Source organism: Prunus avium, chromosome 7, assembly GCF_965620075.1.
Source record: "Prunus avium chromosome 7, drPruAviu1.hap1.1, whole genome shotgun sequence".
Classification (NCBI taxonomy): Eukaryota; Viridiplantae; Streptophyta; class Magnoliopsida; order Rosales; family Rosaceae; genus Prunus; species Prunus avium.
The window spans coordinates 34,882,145-34,896,991 of NC_142290.1; the positions used below are offsets into that span (position 1 = coordinate 34,882,145).

General features: G+C 38.4%; 4 protein-coding genes across 5 annotated transcripts; 1 reads left to right on the top strand and 3 right to left on the bottom strand.

Annotated features, from left to right (window-relative positions):
- Positions 1-378: 378 nt before the first annotated feature.
- Positions 379-2,335, bottom strand: LOC110749290 (E3 ubiquitin-protein ligase RSL1-like). The gene is made up of 2 exons (XM_021949363.2): positions 1,069-2,335; positions 379-661 (listed from the first exon to the last, which is right to left on the bottom strand). The coding sequence occupies exons 1-2, from the start codon at positions 2,025-2,027 to the stop codon at positions 577-579; spliced, it is 1,044 nt and encodes a 347-aa protein (XP_021805055.1). The 5' UTR covers positions 2,028-2,335; the 3' UTR covers positions 379-576.
- A 690-nt stretch (positions 2,336-3,025) lies between these two features.
- On the bottom strand, positions 3,026-6,530 carry LOC110749263 (RING/FYVE/PHD-type zinc finger family protein). Of its 2 annotated transcripts, none has more exons than XM_088244811.1 (5): positions 6,345-6,530; positions 5,141-6,118; positions 4,699-4,899; positions 4,173-4,368; positions 3,026-3,418 (listed from the first exon to the last, which is right to left on the bottom strand). In XM_088244811.1, exons 2-5 carry the CDS (start codon positions 6,014-6,016, stop codon positions 3,234-3,236), a joined length of 1,458 nt encoding a protein of 485 aa, XP_088100937.1. In that variant the 5' UTR covers positions 6,017-6,118; positions 6,345-6,530; the 3' UTR covers positions 3,026-3,233. The 2 variants fall into 2 exon arrangements, with proteins under 2 accessions (XP_088100937.1, XP_021805022.1); XM_021949330.2 differs by having other exon boundaries at positions 5,141-6,032; positions 6,345-6,529.
- A 1,048-nt stretch (positions 6,531-7,578) lies between these two features.
- SMU2 (RED family protein) lies at positions 7,579-11,686 on the bottom strand. The gene is made up of 11 exons (XM_021949302.2): positions 11,453-11,686; positions 11,033-11,173; positions 10,902-10,951; positions 10,583-10,697; positions 10,294-10,342; positions 10,119-10,208; positions 9,751-9,819; positions 9,544-9,667; positions 8,704-9,083; positions 8,203-8,583; positions 7,579-7,977 (listed from the first exon to the last, which is right to left on the bottom strand). The coding sequence occupies exons 1-11, from the start codon at positions 11,497-11,499 to the stop codon at positions 7,693-7,695; spliced, it is 1,731 nt and encodes a 576-aa protein (XP_021804994.2). The 5' UTR covers positions 11,500-11,686; the 3' UTR covers positions 7,579-7,692.
- Positions 11,687-12,293: 607 nt separating this feature from the next.
- Positions 12,294-14,342, top strand: LOC110749122 (GDSL esterase/lipase 5-like). The gene is made up of 5 exons (XM_021949140.2): positions 12,294-12,676; positions 12,763-12,881; positions 12,986-13,216; positions 13,312-13,570; positions 13,868-14,342. The coding sequence occupies exons 1-5, from the start codon at positions 12,391-12,393 to the stop codon at positions 14,173-14,175; spliced, it is 1,203 nt and encodes a 400-aa protein (XP_021804832.1). The 5' UTR covers positions 12,294-12,390; the 3' UTR covers positions 14,176-14,342.
- The last annotated feature ends 505 nt before the right edge of the window (positions 14,343-14,847 follow it).

The window sequence follows — 14,847 nt, forward strand, 5'->3', positions numbered from 1 at the left end:
AAGTTTTTTATGTGAATTGTGAAACTCCAAGACTCGTCATCTCTTCTTTTATATGTTTCTTTTTGCTCTGAATAATTGGATGGATCAAATGCTCATCAGCAAAGTTAGACACAATAGTCTGCACAGAGTTCACTCCAAACCCAACTTTGTCAACAGATTGGGTTGTGCAATGCCGTGTGTCACATTTTAGACTAAGCAACGTGTCATGTGTCTCTTCACATTTCTCCCTTTTAATTAAAGAAAGGTTTTGAATATAAAAAAAATTAATAGAGTAAAACAGACCACTGTGAGAAAATGAGTTAGAATTATCTTAAATTAAAGGTTTAATAACAAAATTTTTATAAAAAAAGAGATAAGGAGAAGATTCAAATTGGAGCAAATGAATATCTCAATCCGAGTAAAATACTACATACGTCAAAACAAATTCCAAAACTAATACTGATCCCTAATAATATGGCACATCTTGTCCACTCTTAAACTTCATTTAATTTCCAGTATTATCCTTTTGTGTAATCCAACCACCTGCATCAACCTGTAGCGTTGCAGCAAGATCTTGTCGTGAGCAAAAATAAAGGCTTATTTGTGACAGCTTGGACAGTGACGGGTATGAGAAGTTAAGGAAGCTCGAACTCCACAATTGTAACAGAAAGCATATCCACACCTGCAACATTTGCAATCCAATTTGATTACGAAAGCAAAGGAGCCACTAGTGTAGTGGTTTGGAGCAATTGCTCTTCCAGGCAAGGTCCTGGATTCAAGCCTTAGCATCCGTGTAGTTTATGTGAGTTTAGTATATTATCACCCTTTTCAATAGGAAAGGTCCTCAAAAAACCCAAAAATTTGATTATGAAAAACAATACAACAAACCAAAAAAAGAACAAAGAATATACACCAAAAGATCAAGTTTATGTAAGTTGAAGGAGGCATCCAGCTGCTGAAACCAATATCAGATTAAGTAACATTTAACTCAAATTAGCCCTTTTAAATTCCTAAGCTAATCGAGAATCAAAGAAAATAAACCAATCTGCAGAGAACCTAGAAGTAGCATAGCAGAGAAGTTCAACTGACCTGCATTTTATGTAGCTGCACCCATCGCGTCTTTCAACATAGTACTTGCAACTTGGACACCTCCTCCAGTTCTTATTCTTGGCAAGCTCTTCCAGCTGCTGATCTTCACCCTTATCTCTCAGTTTCTGGAACATGTCACAATTGAATTCCGTATGCCAAGGAACCTTACACTTGGCACAAAACACTCCCTTGCAATGAGGACACTGAGCTTGTTTGGTATCCTCTGGTTCCTCATCAATCAACAGCGTGGAGCATGCGTTGAAGGGACAGAATAAGTACTTCTTCTGAGGCCCCATAACCACAGATTCACACAAGGCCTTGCCCCAGCGGTGAAAGACGTCGTATGGGAGAATTGGACGGCAGTACTCAAGGTCTAACACCCCGGGGCATCCTTGATCCGGGCACGTAACAGATGTGACATTATCTTGGAGCTTGGACACTATGAATCTAACAATGCACTCTTGACAGTAAAAATGGGCGCAACCCTTGATGTTAAATGAGTCTGTTAGCTCAATTTGCTCAACACAGAAATCACATGTGAAAGTTGAATCAACAGCGTGCTCTGTGTCCAAAAGAGATTCACACAAGGCAGTGCCCCACAGATCAAAGACTTCGTTCGGGAGGATTGGACGACAGTACTCAGGGTCTAGCAGGCCACTGCAGCCTGGTATAGGGCACATAATGCATGTCACATTGTTTTGGAGATTGGACACTATGAATTTAACAATGCACTCTTGACAGTAAAAATGGGCGCAACCCTTGATGTTGAATGAGTGTTCTAGATGAACTTGCTCATGGCAGAAGTGACATACAAAATTTGGATCAATATCACCAACCTGCTTCTTTTCTTTCATATGTTTACTATGTTTGGTCATGAGGCTACCCATTTTGTTGCCCAATTGTTTTCCTCCCAGAACTTTCTTGCCCAGGTTTTTTCCTCTGCAAATTATGTTGCCCATCTTCTTCTTCTTCTCTCTCTCTCTCTCTCTCTCTCTCTCTGTCTTCAGTGGTTCTAAACTTTTCACACTCTCATGAAACAACGGAACACGAAGGATTGATCTATGTGGGAAAGCTTTCACCAATAATCAAAGAGGATGCAAAAATTGTATGTACCGTCCCATTTACACTAATAGTCACACTGGGAAAAAAAGAAGAAAAACAAGAATAAAAAGAGGCGTTTGAGGAGTGGAGACCTTAGAGCTATAGCGAGGTTTAAAGACTGATTATATCTATAGGGTTGGAAGATGAACTTCATCTTATCTTAATAGACAAGAAGTTGAGAGTTCTTTCTCGGTAAGAAATAACACTTTGTTTTTTTTTAATAAACAGAAATAGGACTTCCTTTTTTTTTTTTTTATAAACTGAAATAGGACTTCCTTTTTTTATATAAACAGAAATAGGACTGACTTCGTCAATACGCATAGTAAAGTTAACCTTTTTGGAGAAATTCCGAATCAAGATATATATTTCCTATAAAGTTTCTTTTGGGCAACCAATTATGCCTCTGATGGACTTAGTATAATATTGTGAAATGTCGAAAAGGCCCCCTGTGGGCTATGACACGCTAAGTATTGGCGTCATCAAATTCATTTATATTATAACACGTGAGAAGTCTAACGGTGATTGAATGCGTGCACCGAGCCTACTACCAACTGCGTAAAATTTTGATCACCAGTCCAGAACTGAAAATTCCGTAAACATAATTTCACATGGCAGGGTGGGGAGGGAGGAAGGGGAAAGGGGCTGCTAGGTCTTCCTTTTTCTTTTCTTTTTTTATTTTGTAAGTTTTTTTACTTTATATTTTTATGTTTATATAATATTTAACCATTTTAATATGTGTTTTGTATTTAATTTGGATTATTAATTTGGTTTTACTAAAGAAATTGACAGAATGTGATAACGTAAGACACGAAATGCAAGTATAAGGGGGAAAATTGAGTCAGTGCACAGGGTCATATCAATAAATAAGTCTTAAAATTATATTGGTTTCTTATATACAAGTGCAGTTCCAAGTGTGGCCATCTTCGTTCTCCTTTATACAGATAAAAATATAAGCCAACACCTATTAACCTTTTAATGTACAATTACAAACCAAAGGTGAGGAATGAAGAAAATAATTCTGAACAGAAAGCTTCAGCAAGTTGTCATAAGAGATGCAACAAGATCTAGCACTGTAGACTGGAGTAGAGGTTTCCAAGCGCGGTATACAGGGGCTCAGCAGCCTTTGGTCTGTCCACTGCTCCGAGTAGTATATCTGAAGTCGTCAGGTAAGGGTCACCATAAAATTGTAGATTGGTATCCATCCTTGTGGCCACAACGTTCCCTTCCAATGATACTCCTACAAATGCACCTGTCAAACATTGGAACATCGCTACATCAGGAGTCAGCTCTTTTCCCAAGCTTTCCACACACCGCAATTAACAGAACCTCAAAATGCATTAAACAATTCTACCATGGATTCAAAAAGGGTTAGGGGCGGAGTCATGGAAGAATAATGGCCGACAAACTCGGGAATTTGACCCCCCAAAAAAAACAAGCATGGGGACAGACTGTGATGCAGGACGCATATGACCTAAATTTATTAGTTTCCTAATGTATTTGTTAGTTTCCTAGATTCTCTAGTTTTCCCAATTCTAGTAGGATTTCTACTTTTCCAGATTTCCAGATTTCTAGTTTTAAGTTTCCTATTTTATTTGGGTTAGGATTTCTGTTTAAGCAAGAGATTTTTATCCTATTATGTCTAGGTTTTAGTTTGCTATAAATACCCCCCATGTAGTTCTTTAAAAGGCAGATTTGGATATTGAGTAAACCTTCTCTTAAACTATGTGATTTCTGTTCTTCCTTCTCGGTTCTCTGATTTCGGTCCTTTCTTTCGTCCCTTCGATCTATATTTTCGTCTCCTCGATCTTTTATATTCTTCTATGTTCTATTGTTTGAGTGCTTAATCTAATACCTACGGGCTGTACTACATCAATTGGATGCTCTATTGCAAAGTGTGGCAAGTTTATATTCATGCCCTGGCATGTCCCACATGCCGAGTTCTGATATGTAAAAAAATGCCATACACTAATACAAGCATTTTGAGTCTAAAGATGTTATCGCACCTTTGCTACAACTGTATGTATAGCACATTCCAGAACCTCTGTCTCCAGCACGCATATCTGCTTCCAGCACTCTACCAATAGGTCCTGCTGCAACACTACAGCCAGCACCAAGAGAAAAATGCATGCGACTACAAAACGTTTTCACAGCTTTTAAGTCATGAAGTACAATTATGAAGTCCATGAGCTCACCCCCAATCTGGAAAAGGAAAAAACAATGGGAATAAAAAGATTACCACCTTGGATAGAACTAAGTAGAAAATTCAGGCCAATATTAAGAACTTCCCAACTTAATGAATAGGAAGAGACTAAATGAACCAATTTTATGACTTTAGTGAAAAACAAACTGACATAGGCAGATGCATGTGAATTTTTTTTCTTACTTTTAATTCTGCAATTAATGCATACGGGTTCTTATCTTACTACTCTGTCCTTTCTTCAAACTGGAGCATATTCAAATAATTATAGCAAGGTATTAAAAGAAAAATATATATATAACATTTTAACAATGAAAAGATTGCATATTTACCTGTGCACCCCATCCTAAGCCAACAGAAAATATGGATGACGGAGCAGACCATGATCCATCTGACCTTCGAGCAATTACCAAACCAGTACCAAGTTTGTAAGAAAGAAGCACACCAGCTTTGGCAACTGTTAAGATTGCCAGGCCTTTGGCTCCTCTGAGAACAGCTAAGGGTATGGACCTCTCTGGATTCAACCTAGCAACCTGTCCAATCCCAACACAAGATGTCATAAAACAGCTTAATAAATGGGATGATTTAACCAGTTATATAGTGATTTTACAACTCTTTAAAAGCCATTTTAAGCTAGTTTCCTGGAGAAATGAAAGAAATATTCAATCAGTATTTGCAATGCACTCTATGAAACGATAAAGCAGGAAACTATTAATCCAGAATGGTGGGAAGACAAGTAACTTAAGGAAACTTCGATGAAATTCAGAATTGCACCTGGGAATAACTTCTCAATGTGTTGGATGCTTTGTATATTTCATGTTCCATGGAAAAACCAACAGGAAGATTTAACCATCCTCTTGTACATGTCCAATCCATGACATCATGCTTTGCTGCTTGTGAAGCATTGCTAATGTTGTTGATAAGAATACCCTGCAAAGGGTCTAGCCTATCATAGCAGGCATCACAGACCCTTTGTGGATTCCTCTCCCTAAACTTGACAGGCAACAAGCACCTTCCTTTACTACATGTTCGGCAGAAAACACCACCACAGAATCGACAATGATGTCTCCCACGTGTAAGGGCAGTGAAAGGAAAAGTGCACTGCATGCAAACTGTTGTCGAACTATCAGGAAGCCACTCAGGGGGCTCAGCCTCCAAAACATCTTTGTACGCATTATAATCAAACGCAGTTGGTTCAAGAAGGGGTGGAGCACTGGGTGTGTAGACCGAGGAGTGCAAGTAGGTTTCACCATTCTTTTCTGAGCCAAGAAATGAAACATTCGAATTGGGTAGCTGCTTGTCTGATGGAGGACCCGGAGCTTTGTTCCGACCAGTCAGAATGGCAACCATCCCACTCAGCACATTCTTCAAGTTGACCTCGGGATGCATATTAGTCTGAGCTGAATCACAAGGCTCCTCACTAGAATCATATCCGCTGCCATCAATGTAATCTTCGGATTCAAGGGGAAACTGGAATGCATAATCTTGTTTCAAGGGCTTGGAGGCTACTGGGGGGTAACTAACTTTAGCACCGTCTTCTGGCTCAGTCCATTCGGAGCCAATGAATTCATCATCATAGTGGAATTGGGTTTGGCGTTTGTCTATCTTAGGAAGGGACGAATACGAAACTCTACCCTCAAAGCTGGCCATGCGATTTGTCCAAGCACTACACAAGTTTCAAGATTTGGTTGGTATTCGAAATCAGCATATGTTACAAAACTCAAACCCAAAGAAAGCGCAGGAAATAATCAACTGTTCAATTAAAGCAAAAGCAAGGTGAATATTCAGAACCGAATTAAGGGAAACTAACAAGAACCTTCTATGCAGCTGAACAATGAAAATAATTCGTAAAGTAATTATCTTTTCTCGAAAACATATGTGAGGAATTGGAATTTGCTTCCTGTTTGTTCTAGGGTTATTTAATTCAGAATGAAATAAATAACAGATAAATAAGAGAACAGAGCAATGGAAAACATACCTGTTTATCAAATCGAGCTGTTAATTGAATTAAATTGAGAAAAGAATTGGTTCGCTTTGAGATTTTCTCTCACTGTATTTTAGGGTTTTACGATCACCCAAAAACATTCAATTGTGCACGAAGAGCAAGAAGAAGAAGACGAAGATACACGACAACCGGGTTCTTGAGATATACGAAAAGACTTTCGGTGTGGATCATATATGAACTTCGTCCCTCCTCACACGTAAAAAAAACAAAACAAAAAAACGACATGTCGTTTTACGACAATACATCACGTGTTAAATGTCGTTTTAATTAGCTTGCTTCTTGCTACTTGTGGTGGTTTATTAGAGCATGTCCAGCGCGGGAGCTTCTATAATGAGGTTTATAGTGAGGAGGCTATTTGAGGAGGCCCATCTCACCATCAAAAAGGGTGTGGACCCCCCAATGCACCCCCCCATGTACTTTGTTTTTAGTTGTTGATGGTGAGATTTCACCTCCTCAAATAACCTCCTCACTCAACCTCCTCATTCTAGCCTCTCCCGTTCAGCGCAGGGGCCCTGCCCTGGCAACAGGCCCCTTGAGAGCCCAAATACCCCTCCAGCGTAATAAAACCAGCCCGGGCAAGCATTGGGACCCACCAGCCTGGGCAAGCCCATGTACAAATCTTGCTTGGGCTCAAGCCCGAAGGCTCTGATGTCACGCTGACGTCAACGAGCGAAAAAAATCCAAAAAAAAATCAATTTTTTTTAAAATTTTAAAAATACCAAAAAATTATGAATGTTTTCCCTATAAATACATAACAATTTTATTCACTTTCCACACCAAATCCTCATACAAACTCTTCTCCTTCTAATATTTGTAAATTGTAATCATTTTTTTTTTCTTGCATTTGTAAATTTTTTATATTTTCTTCCATATTTATTTTTTTCTTGCATAATCATTTTATTTCTTACATTTCTAAATTGTTCATATTTTGTTTCATAATCTTTTTTCTTTTCTTGCCCTTGCCCTAACCTTTTGGGGTGGGACAAAAAAAGGCAAGGCTGCCACTATTTACATGAATAGTAGCAGCCCTTGCCTTGCCTTTGCTTTTTGGGGTGGACTTGCTCTTATTATTAATTAAAAAATTAATTCAGAACCATAAATATTAAAAAATTAATTCAGAACCATAAATGTACTTCTGTTGTAATGCAACTACTAAATTTTCGATGTTATTTATAATTTTTACATTAGTTTTTATCAAGCATCCAAACAAGGAAAAGGAAATGGTTCCTCATATTTCCCATTCACTTCAAAGCAGTTTAAGGTACATCAAAATTTTCCCAATAGATATTACAATTTGTTAACCTAACTAACTAGCTTCAATTCACACACGAAGCTTCTTGCCAGGCTGTACATCATCATCGTAATGGCCGCCGCCGCCCCCCTCTCCATCCATGTCCTTATCCATCTTCTTTCTGGCAAGTATCTTGTTGATCTTGTGCAGATCATTAGTGATCTTCTGGTCCTTGTTTTGCTTTCGTGTCTTTCGACCATCTTGCATCTTCACGCCAAACTGGAATGCTGCCTTCGGCATAGCTTCCTTCTGCTCATTGTATGTTGCCCATTCTTCTTCTGTCTCAAAGTCCCATCGGTGAAGGCGACCCTTAGCCTGTTCAGAAATATTTTAACAAATACATAAGCACTGACTGTAATTTGTAACAATAACTATAATGTTGCGCCTATAACTGTTAGATGATCATTCATAGAAGCAAACAAAGAATTGCTACTAAAGTATTTTCTCCAATATGTTGAATGTCATACAAAACTAAGCTACAGAATGAAGCACACTTCCTAGGCAGTATGAGCAAGATTATTGGTTTAATCAGAAACTTACTCGTCCACCCATATCCATTTTTGACAAGTCATCTTCATCGTCGCTGTCAACTATCTCCCGATTATACTCTTGATAGCCAGGGTAACATTCAGAATAACTCTCTGAGATGAAGTTGGGATCCTTTTCTCGGGCATCTTTCTCCCTCAATTGTTGAAGTCTTTGGTCATCACGCTTGAACACAGATCCTAAACCCCGATCCTTCTCTTCTTGAGTCATAAAGCGTGGATCCTGTATGTTTAGGCCTGCTTCCACATCATAACCCTCCATATTTTGCTGGAGGTACTGTTCAGGATAAGCCATTTGCTCAGCATATTGGTACTCCGCCGGCCACTCACCCTGGTAGGCCCCAGCCATTTGTGTTTGTGTTGCATCGTATCCATTCTAAATCCAAACAATGAACAGAGAATTACTCATCTATGAAAAAATGCAAGTCAAGTTTCTGTTTAGAAACACAGTTTGTACAACAATCTTCAAAATGAAGAAAGAAGAGGATCAACATACTGTTTCTTGCCATTCGTGAGGCGCCCCATAGGGTTGGACGGGACCATAAACAGGTTCATCAAAATAAGAAACTTTTTCCTTGTTCCGGGGAGACTCTTCCATGTCTTCAGAGAGAGGGCTTTGACTCAAATCCTTACCAGGAATAGCATAGTCAACACCATCCCCAACAAAAATGTCATCCTCATCTGCTCTAGCCATAGTTGGGCCTTGTTGTGCTTTTGAATCTATATGATTTTTCCTGGGAGGAGGACCAGGAGGTGGAGGTGGAGGTGGAGGCAAAATCTCTCTTTTAGTTTCATTCTTCGAAGTCCCAGAATCAGGCTTCAAGGGCTTATCCTCTTCAACATATTCATTACCAATAATTGAAATCTTTCCTATAACTAAAACAAGGACCAAGAAAAGAACTTGATTAAATAATCAACAAATAAACAACGATAAAAGGTAGATAGGATGAAGGATGAAAACAATTGATGAGAAATCTCAAAATCGGTTATGAAATATTATCTCTTCAACCCTCACAGTATACACCAAAATGCCAGCATCCCAGACAATATTAGGCAAGTTATACCAAACACACAACAAGGAATTCTGATACAAATTAGTTTAGTTTGATTTAGTTTGTCTCTAAAAAATTTCAGTTGACCACATTTAGGCATAACATCTGTACAATTTTTATCGTAAACAATGTTTTCAAATACATGCTTTATATATCGCTTTGCTTTGACTTAAAAAGAGAACTACTCACAGTATATTACAGACAATTGTATCAAGAACCTAATGTTGCAAATAGAACTGATGATTTCCAGTTACTTTTGACCAAAAGCAGGATAGGGAAATTACCTTTTGCATCTTTCTCCTTCTTTTTCTTCTTGAGAACCTTTCCAGAAGATCCAAGACGAAGATATGACATAATTTTAGCAATTCGATCAAGTACAGAACCATCAACACTGACAGTTACCATTTCCTGCACAATAAGTAGAAGCCAAAATCAGCATAACAGTCCAACACTAAAAGGACAAGCGCACCAAGGATCAAGAGAATTTTAACCTCTGGTTGCGGACAGTCGGCTTTGCTCCTATGCAAGGTGGTTGGGATATCATGAGTGTATCCACCCTCCTGATATGTGGAATAAGAGAAAATGATACAGAAGTTAGGAAAATGAGAGATCAAATTCATTGAGTATCCAAAAGTAAGCTCAGTACTCTCTAAGAAGTGTGTACAGAGCACTTCTACTCATAGTTGAACTACCATGCATGCTTCAGGTGGCAACCAAACACAAAGTGATCCCGAACAAGCCACCCAAGGTTTATCAGGGTTCACGCAAGCTTAAAACATGAGCCCAAAATTATCCCAAAAAGACTACTCTGCTCTAAAATACGCAGGCTTAAAATAAAAAGAGCAACCAAGACTCTTACCATGTTGAAAATAAATGACATCCTACCAGGAAGGAACATCTCATTGGTTTTTATAACAGCTTGTGGCTTGACTATGCATTGGTACACCGACTGAAACACAGAAATGAGACATCAATGCAAAGAGTTTAAGATTTAAGAACAAAACTACCTCATCATATCACCAAAAGTAACACACCTTTGCAGTTGCAGTTCGAAATGACAATTTTTGGTCTTCCTTAGATGCCCTGTCAGAGAACAGAAAACACATGTTAGCACACACACTATGACAAAGCTAAAGAAGTTTATTGACATTTGCCATACATCTCTAGAATAATAACTCATATTAACACTTGAAATGGCCAGTATCAACACAGACTCTAATCCTTCTACATCACGTTTGCCAAATTTAATTACTGAAATCGTAAGTATAAATGGGAATATTTGGCATAGCCTGACAATTAGGACAAGTAACCATACACAATTACCTAGATTTTGCATCAGCCTCATCTTCAGCATCTGGCTTTTTGTCAATCTCGCTTCTTATTTTGTTAAGTAAAGCATAATCCAATCCTTTGACCAAATGCGTGTGTTCCACATCACCTGAACAGAATTAATCCCGTTCAGCATAAAGATAAGAACAATGCCTTTCCGCATTTACACAAAATGGCTAGCCAATAAAACTATTGACTATCTGTTTTCATGAATTCTTACACATAGCAACAAATGCAAGGTTATTTCTATCGCAATTTGTTTGAATAACACATTGGGAGATTATTTTTTTCTATTTTAATGAGTAACACGTACCTCCAAGATACTTGCTCTTCTCGATGGATAACTTCTGTGCTTCAGCTGCCCTGCAAATACCATTGCAAATATGATTACGCTAAAAACAGCAGAGCCATTGTCAAGTTGAACATGAAAGTTTAGATAATAACCGGAGATCAACATTTCCAGGAGGCGCAACAGCGTGAAAAGAACCCAATTCAGTCTGCTCATAATCAGGATTTTGATCTTCTCTTCGCTCCTTTGCTCTGTCTCTGTATTTTGGCAACTCCGGCTGTTCTGCTTTCTCCTCTCTGCATGCAGCACCACATAAACATAACATCAAACACATAATCTACATTCAGAAATTCGTTTTTCAATGTCTGTAAAGCTAATTTAATCCCAGATTTTAGCAAAACAGGTTCATTACCCACACAAAAAAGGGTACAAAATTAAGAAAATAATAATAAAATTTTAAGCTTTAGAAAAAATTAACATGGTGCTGATGCCCATATCGACTACGCTGCATGTTAAACGTTGAATTGGAAGCTGTGTGTTGTACAGTGAACGAAACAAATTGAACTTTAACTCACTTGCGGCGAATAACTTTCTCCTTGTGATGTTTCTTTGACGACGTCATTGATACAACTGAATTAAAATCAGGGTTGAGGGAGCTTCTTCAAATGGCAACAGTTAGGGTTTGCAGCAGTGGCGAATTGGCGAAACGAGGTCGCTGGAACAAGGTGCAGGCAGGAGGATTTCGTTGCGCTCTAAATTACGGATATAGCCTTCTGTATATCCGCATGCTTGAAAGTTGAAACGCACGTCATTCAATTTTGGCTTCTTTCTTTCTCTTTTTTATTTTTCTAATTCGTGAGAATTAAGTTGACAACACAATCAAAAACGATATCGTTTCGGGTAACCTCACTATCTCATTTGGACCGCATCCTTCAGCGGACATTTTTTTTTATTTTGGTAAAACCTCATTGGACTATGCACTTCTCTTGCAAGCTTGTCCTTGATCAACAACTACAAGGAAGAGAACTTAATTCGTTTGGATCCTTAAACATGCTTGTGCACCCCTAATTGAAAGGATTTGGGTATGGAAATAATAAAAATTCTAAATAGTTGACGTGTACTTATTACATTCGTTGCCAATTATTCTATATATGCTTAAATTGTTAATTAACATATTAACTAACATTATTCGTGCTCTTGAATTTCAATGCGGCTAGACAACCTATGCAATTGATCATGGTCCTCCCCTTAACCCTTACTAAAAGACAATATATAAACAGAACTAGAACCTATATGGTGTGTATGGAATAATGTCCAGTCAATTGTGAATTATTGGTGCTAAACTAAAAGACATATTTTAGGCTGATAATTACAAGGTAGCTTTTGGTTATTAAAAACTCTTGAAAGCTTGGCCTTTACTAGGCAAGAGTATCTAAAACTCTTTATATATTCTTACACATAAGGATTTCTAGGTACCTAGAGGACAGAAGTCAGTGATATTCAAACTTCTCAAATGGCAAGCCTGCAGAATTCTCTCTTGGATCACTTAATCTTCATCTGTGTGAGCACTCTGCTGTGGTCAATTGGGTTTGGATCGTGTGCTATTATTGATCACACATTGAGCAGCAGAACTGTTGCCTTGTTCATTTTTGGTGACTCAACTGTAGATCCTGGAAACAACAATTACATCAACACCATTCCTGAGAACCAAGCACATTACAAGCCGTACGGGCAGAACGGCTTCTTCCAACACCCCACGGGACGCTTTTCTGACGGTCGTATCATCGTAGATTACATAGGTAAGTATTTATATAAATATATTTGCGTAATCAAAATAAAGAAGTATAGAAGATGTGGTATAATGTTTTGTATGCTAATGATGCAGCGGACTATGCAAAGCTGCCACTGATCCCTCCATTTTTACAACCATCTGTTGATTACACAAATGGTGTTAACTTTGCATCTGCTGGGGCTGGCGTCCTTTCTGAAACCAATCAAGGATTGGTATGGCCAATTTTAGTCTTTATATGGCTATGAATCACTAGAGATCTTCTTAGTGATTCATATTTTGTGTACATAATAATTTGAATCGAATTGTTCAATTTTAGGTGATCGATCTTCAGACACAATTGAAAAACTTTGAAGAGGTGCAGAAATCACTAACAGATAAGTTTGGAGAAGTGAAAGCAAAGGAAGTGATATCAGAAGCAGTTTATTTCATTAGTATTGGGAGCAATGATTACATGGGTGGTTATTTGGGCAACCCAAAAATGCAAGAACAATATAACCCTGAACAATATGTGGGGATGGTCATTGGAAACTTGACACAGGCAATCCAAGTAAGCCTTATCAAACCTGCTTTTCATTGCAGAGGGTCTTCAAAACAGGTCCGGTTGACTTTTGATTGACCCTTTTTTCTTTTTCTTTTTTGCAGGTGTTGTATGAGAAAGGGGGTAGAAAATTTGCTTTCCTAAGGTTGTGTCCACTTGGTTGCTTGCCTGCCTTTAGAGCTCTGAACCACAAAGCCAGTGGAGGGGGTTGCTTTGAAGCAGCTTCTGCCCTTGCTCTAGCACATAACAATGCTTTAAAAACTGTGCTCACAAGCCTTGAATATATGCTCAAACAGTTCAAGTACAGCAACTCCAATTTTTATGATTGGCTCCAGGACAGAATAGATAATCCCTACAAACATGGTAACTATGCTTTATGTTATTTTTATTTTCTTCCCAAACTTACAATAGCACCATTAAAATATCAGAAAAGTAGTGATCCCCTGTGACCAGGCAAAGCACAATATAGAAAGGGGTTTGATAGATTAAATTACTAAAATGATCTTCGGTGGGGATCTTAATCAATGGTTTCAGGTTTGAAACATTCTAACACGTTGATAGTGTGTGTGTGAGAAAATCCCCCTCCCCCTTCCTAACTTTGGCAAAATAATCACTCCACTCACGGAAAATGGTCATTTTAATCTAACATTTACTGTGTAGGTTACAAGGATGGAGTGAATGCTTGCTGTGGGACTGGACCCTATGGGGGCATCTTCACCTGTGGAGGCACAAAGGAAGTTAAAGATTACCAATTATGTGAAAATGCTGATGATTATGTATGGTGGGATTCTTTTCACCCCACTGAGAGGATCCATGAGCAGCTTGCAAAGACTCTCTGGAATGGGGCCCCTTCCTCTGTAGGGCCATACAACCTAGAAGAGCTCTTCTCAGTTGATGAGGAGAAGCTCACTATTGGCTATATGGTTGATGACCCAGAAGCACAAGATCACTTTTCACTTCTAAAATAGTGCAGAACAGGACCAAGGTAGCTTACCCTGCAGCCTGCCCTTCAGTGAAGGGCTAGAAGTATAGTTGATATATGCAATTTGTATGTGATGATGTGTGTTGTCCTTGTGATAGTTAACTTCTTTGAAAAGTCAGTCTCCTTCTACGTTTGGGCTTTGGCCTCCATAAACCTATTTGCGAATAATATTAAGTAAAAATAACAACAAACATAAATATGTCTTGAGTGATATGTTGAAACCAGGTTCCCTAAAATAATCTTCAAGACCCCCAACCCTCCCTCCAAAAACCAAAGTGAGAACCAACGATCAAGAAAGAAAAACATATTTTCTTATTCGGATCGTACAATGTTCGAAAAATCGCTAGGCGGTCCTAGAGTGTTTTTATTTTAATCATTTTGATTTATAAATTATAAATTTATACCAAAATCAAGCAAAATAAAAGGATATATAACCACAAAAAAAAAGGCATAGATACTTATAGAGAGAGGGTCGCCAGTTGCGGCGGGTGGGCGAGGGGTCGTTGCGACCTGGTGGTGATAGTTTTCTTTCAAGTCAAGCAAAAAAAAATTATAACGAATAAAAAAACCCTGCCTAGGCAGCCTAAATCCCGCCTAGCGCCTAGGCGCTGATTTTTTTTAACTAAACCAACAAAACAAAAATTCATATTCTCATTTA

What these genes read in the sequence shown, in the direction of transcription:
- LOC110749290 (XM_021949363.2), bottom strand. Translation starts at nt 2,027, where the DNA reads ATGGGCAACATAATTTGCAGAGGAAAAAACCTGGGCAAGAAAGTTCTG. An exon ending in TGCAGCTACATAAAATGCAG is followed by an intron (nt 662 to 1,068) that starts GTCAGTTGAACT and finishes CAAATGTTGCAG; the next exon opens with GTGTGGATATGCTTTCTGTT.
- LOC110749263 (XM_088244811.1), bottom strand. Translation starts at nt 6,016, where the DNA reads ATGGCCAGCTTTGAGGGTAGAGTTTCGTATTCGTCCCTTCCTAAGATA. An exon ending in GCTTAGGATGGGGTGCACAG is followed by an intron (nt 4,369 to 4,698) that starts GTAAATATGCAA and finishes TTCCTTTTCCAG; the next exon opens with ATTGGGGGTGAGCTCATGGA. An exon ending in TACATACAGTTGTAGCAAAG is followed by an intron (nt 3,419 to 4,172) that starts GTGCGATAACAT and finishes AATGTTTGACAG; the next exon opens with GTGCATTTGTAGGAGTATCA.
- SMU2 (XM_021949302.2), bottom strand. Translation starts at nt 11,499, where the DNA reads ATGACGTCGTCAAAGAAACATCACAAGGAGAAAGTTATTCGCCGCAA. An exon ending in GAAGAGCAAGTATCTTGGAG is followed by an intron (nt 10,698 to 10,901) that starts GTACGTGTTACT and finishes AATTCTGTTCAG; the next exon opens with GTGATGTGGAACACACGCAT. An exon ending in GAGGCTGATGCAAAATCTAG is followed by an intron (nt 10,343 to 10,582) that starts GTAATTGTGTAT and finishes GTTCTCTGACAG; the next exon opens with GGCATCTAAGGAAGACCAAA.
- LOC110749122 (XM_021949140.2), top strand. Translation starts at nt 12,391, where the DNA reads ATGGCAAGCCTGCAGAATTCTCTCTTGGATCACTTAATCTTCATCTGT. An exon ending in CTGAAACCAATCAAGGATTG is followed by an intron (nt 12,882 to 12,985) that starts GTATGGCCAATT and finishes GTTCAATTTTAG; the next exon opens with GTGATCGATCTTCAGACACA. An exon ending in ACTTGACACAGGCAATCCAA is followed by an intron (nt 13,217 to 13,311) that starts GTAAGCCTTATC and finishes TCTTTTTTGCAG; the next exon opens with GTGTTGTATGAGAAAGGGGG.